The sequence below is a fragment of the Wasmannia auropunctata genome, unplaced genomic scaffold (genome assembly GCF_000956235.1).
Source record: "Wasmannia auropunctata unplaced genomic scaffold, wasmannia.A_1.0 LD335353.1, whole genome shotgun sequence".
Taxonomy (NCBI): Eukaryota; Metazoa; Arthropoda; class Insecta; order Hymenoptera; family Formicidae; genus Wasmannia; species Wasmannia auropunctata.
In genome coordinates this window covers 55,690-58,865 of record NW_012027537.1, presented here as the reverse complement: position 1 = coordinate 58,865, position 3,176 = coordinate 55,690, and the positions used below count along the sequence as shown (strand labels likewise).

Below are 3,176 nucleotides of genomic sequence, written 5' to 3'. Positions count from 1 at the left end.
GGAGTTCAGACGTGTGCTCTTCCGATCTGGCTAAGCGCGATCTGATTGATTAACTTTATTCGTTAATAACTCTGTAAATAATGGTCTGAGCCAAAATTGAAAGAGGAACTTTTAGTTCAAAATTTCATTCTCTTTCACGTCTTGAAATATTAATTAAGCGTTACGGGACACCCTGTATACAACTAATTGTAAATCATCGTGGATGTGATGGCTGAATACAGTGCTTTAAGCAGCAAATCGAGCTAAATTCCTTGCATTGGTCAGAATGCAAGGAAGTAGGCATGAAAATCATGCATTGTGTGATTCTAGCTTTTATTAAAAAATTTTTTCAAGTTGCGTGTAAAATATTTATAGTAATAATATAATCCAAGAAATATATACACGTACAAATATTGCATCATCATTTAAAATGTTTCTTTTCGCAACTGTTGCAATTAATATGGTGCAATATATATAACATTGAAATTAAAAGTATTTCTTCATTAAAAATCACGATACTATTAAATCGATTAACGTATATAGCAAGAAAATAGAATTATATAAATTAATTATTAAATCTTGTATTTTTTTCCTTTATTAATAAAATATTATAAGTACGCACACAACAAGATAAATTTTAAAAGATTACAATCATTTTGTGCGGTAAAATTAAATTCGTTCATAAATTAGAATAAAATAACTCTTTCTATCTTCGTACGAAGAAATCGATGCGGGACATCTTCATTCATTGAAACCAAAAGACTTAATGAAATCGCTAGCGTTTTTTTCCGAGAACGAAGATAGAAACTACCCCGTGCGTGGGTGCATTGTTCCAAGATTTGTGCGCGAGTCCTGAATCCAGGAACCTCATTGCGTATGTAGGACAGTCAGTCGAGCTTCAAATCAAGACAAATCGTTTCTCACCGACGATCGTGATTGGTCTCCGGAGGGGGTGGCGAGAAGAAGCGAAAGACAATAAGATAGAAAAACAACGTCGGCGTTCTCAACAACACGACTCTCATTCCGCCACTATAAAACCCCCAAGGATCGCTGTCGTGTCCGACATTATTCTGTTACGGAGTCTCGAGGAACGACGTATCCGAGATGATCGTCACCGGGAATCCCGTTAGCCGCGCAGCTGCCTTCTGCATCCTGGCCATGCTGCTCTGCTTGGGGTCTCGCGCTTCCGGTGAATACGGTAATAACAACTTTTTGTGATGTAATTAGAGTATATTATACGCAATCACTGAAATCTCGATCTCGGTTATATTAATCGTGCGTTTGCAGAATCGAGGGAGACGAACGGTGGATCGAGCGACGGCAGAACGCCGAACAACGATTTTAGCTCGTGCATCGAAGGCAAGTGTATCAAACGTACCCCACAGGACATCACCAACGCCATGTGGTTCGGTCCGCGTTTAGGGAAACGACACAGGTCGGATGAGAAGCAGGAAGTAAGCCCCGAGATCGAGGTCCTGGCGAATCCATTGAACGGCATGGGTTTGGCAATCATCACGGTTCCTGCAGGTGAGAATCGAGGTGAGAATCAAAATGTTGGAAATTTGGTAGACGTCGTTAATTGATAATTCGAACTTGCACATTATTTTACTCATATAAAACTTTGATCATTCTTTTTTCTTGTTCCGATGAAAATTTTTCTTAGAATTTTTCATGTAATTATTCAGAATTTCTGTACAATTTTATAACTTCTTAGAAAATTTATCAGATTTTCTCATTTGGTAAACTTTTCAGAAATACTGAGAAAATTTTTTCTTGAATTTTTTATTGTATGTGAATTCTGAATCATTTTATAAGATTTCTTATTCCATGATTTCCGAAAAACAAATTCATAAAATCTGAAAAAGTTTAAAATATTTTTTAGAAATCTTTATATAAATTTACAATACAAAAAATTCTGAAAATAATGATAATTTTTCACCATTTACATTTTATCGATATTGTTGACTTTTGCAATAACGTTAAGTTTGCATTTGTATTTCATATAGCGAAATTTTTCAAGCAAAATAAAAAAAACTTTTTCATGACAAAGTTATAGAAATATACGTAACTTTCGATTTATAAACAATTAAAAATAAACGTTTTCAAATAGTTGAAGTTGCCAAGTAACATAATTATCTTCTAGCTGTCATCAATTTTTCATTAACTCTATTCAAACAAAATTTCAATCTTTCCCTTTCATTCTCTTCAAATTCCCCTCATGTAGTCCCCTTCAGAAATTTATTTAGAGAAGCTATTTCATTTAATGTTCTGAATAATTCCATTATCCTTGATATGCTTTGAAATCCATTATATACAACTCGATTCGCGAATTTCAAGAGACTCATTGTAATCATTCAATTTTCTTCACGCTTGTGACCATCGAGAATAAATTTCAGCTAGAAGACAACAAAAAGACGACAAGAAAACAGAAGAAAAACAACAAAAAAAGTTTACATTCATCCCGCGTCCAGGACGAGAATCGAACGAGGATCTATTCTACTTCGGGGATGCGTATGAAGTCGACGAGGATGACCGTCTGTTACCGCCGCAATTCGTACCTCGTTTAGGACGCTGGCTTCCCGGGCCACCGAGACTTGGTCGTCAATTACGCAACGCATTATGGAAACTATAGGCACCATCCGATAAAAGATAGGAGATCATTGTAAAGACAGAGAATAAAGTATGATCTCATAGACTTGCACGATTATGAGGCTCTTGAAAGACAACCCTATTTGTGTATATAAGATATAGAAAAATAAATAAAGTATATTTGTATTGTGAAACCATAATTATATTGTTCTTCTCTTCTTGTGTTTAAAAAATTATAATTATCTTAAAATGTTCTATGTTGTTTATTAAAGAGTCCATGTAATTCGAAAATTGAGCTAAATATGACACAAGCATAAGGCTTAACTATGGACTTAAATATGACGTAAGGCAATAAATATGGCCTTAAATATGGCATAAAGTAATAAAAAAGCTCTTCTTTTTTGTTGTTATTATTACAGTAGAAGATTATTTTATAAACAAAAAATGCAAGAACGCAACAAGGATTAACGAGTAAAAATTTTACATGATATATAAAACTTTATATCCCTCGTTCGCTTACAATAACAACATAATTAAAAAATTGTTATTTTTTAGTTTTTGCTTGCAAAAAAAGATTAAAAACGTAAAGAAAAAAAGAAAGAACTTAT

At 33.9% G+C, this 3,176-nt stretch overlaps 1 protein-coding gene across 2 annotated transcripts; it reads left to right on the top strand.

The window, feature by feature from the left end:
- Positions 1-1,006: 1,006 nt before the first annotated feature.
- Positions 1,007-2,768, top strand: LOC105457168 (PBAN-type neuropeptides-like). 2 transcript variants are annotated; one of them, XM_011701682.1, is made up of 3 exons: positions 1,007-1,177; positions 1,267-1,506; positions 2,376-2,768. In XM_011701682.1, exons 1-3 carry the CDS (start codon positions 1,084-1,086, stop codon positions 2,609-2,611), a joined length of 570 nt encoding a protein of 189 aa, XP_011699984.1. In that variant the 5' UTR covers positions 1,007-1,083; the 3' UTR covers positions 2,612-2,768. The 2 variants fall into 2 exon arrangements, with proteins under 2 accessions (XP_011699984.1, XP_011699983.1); XM_011701681.1 differs by having other exon boundaries at positions 1,008-1,177; positions 1,267-1,518.
- Positions 2,769-3,176: the final 408 nt, after the last annotated feature.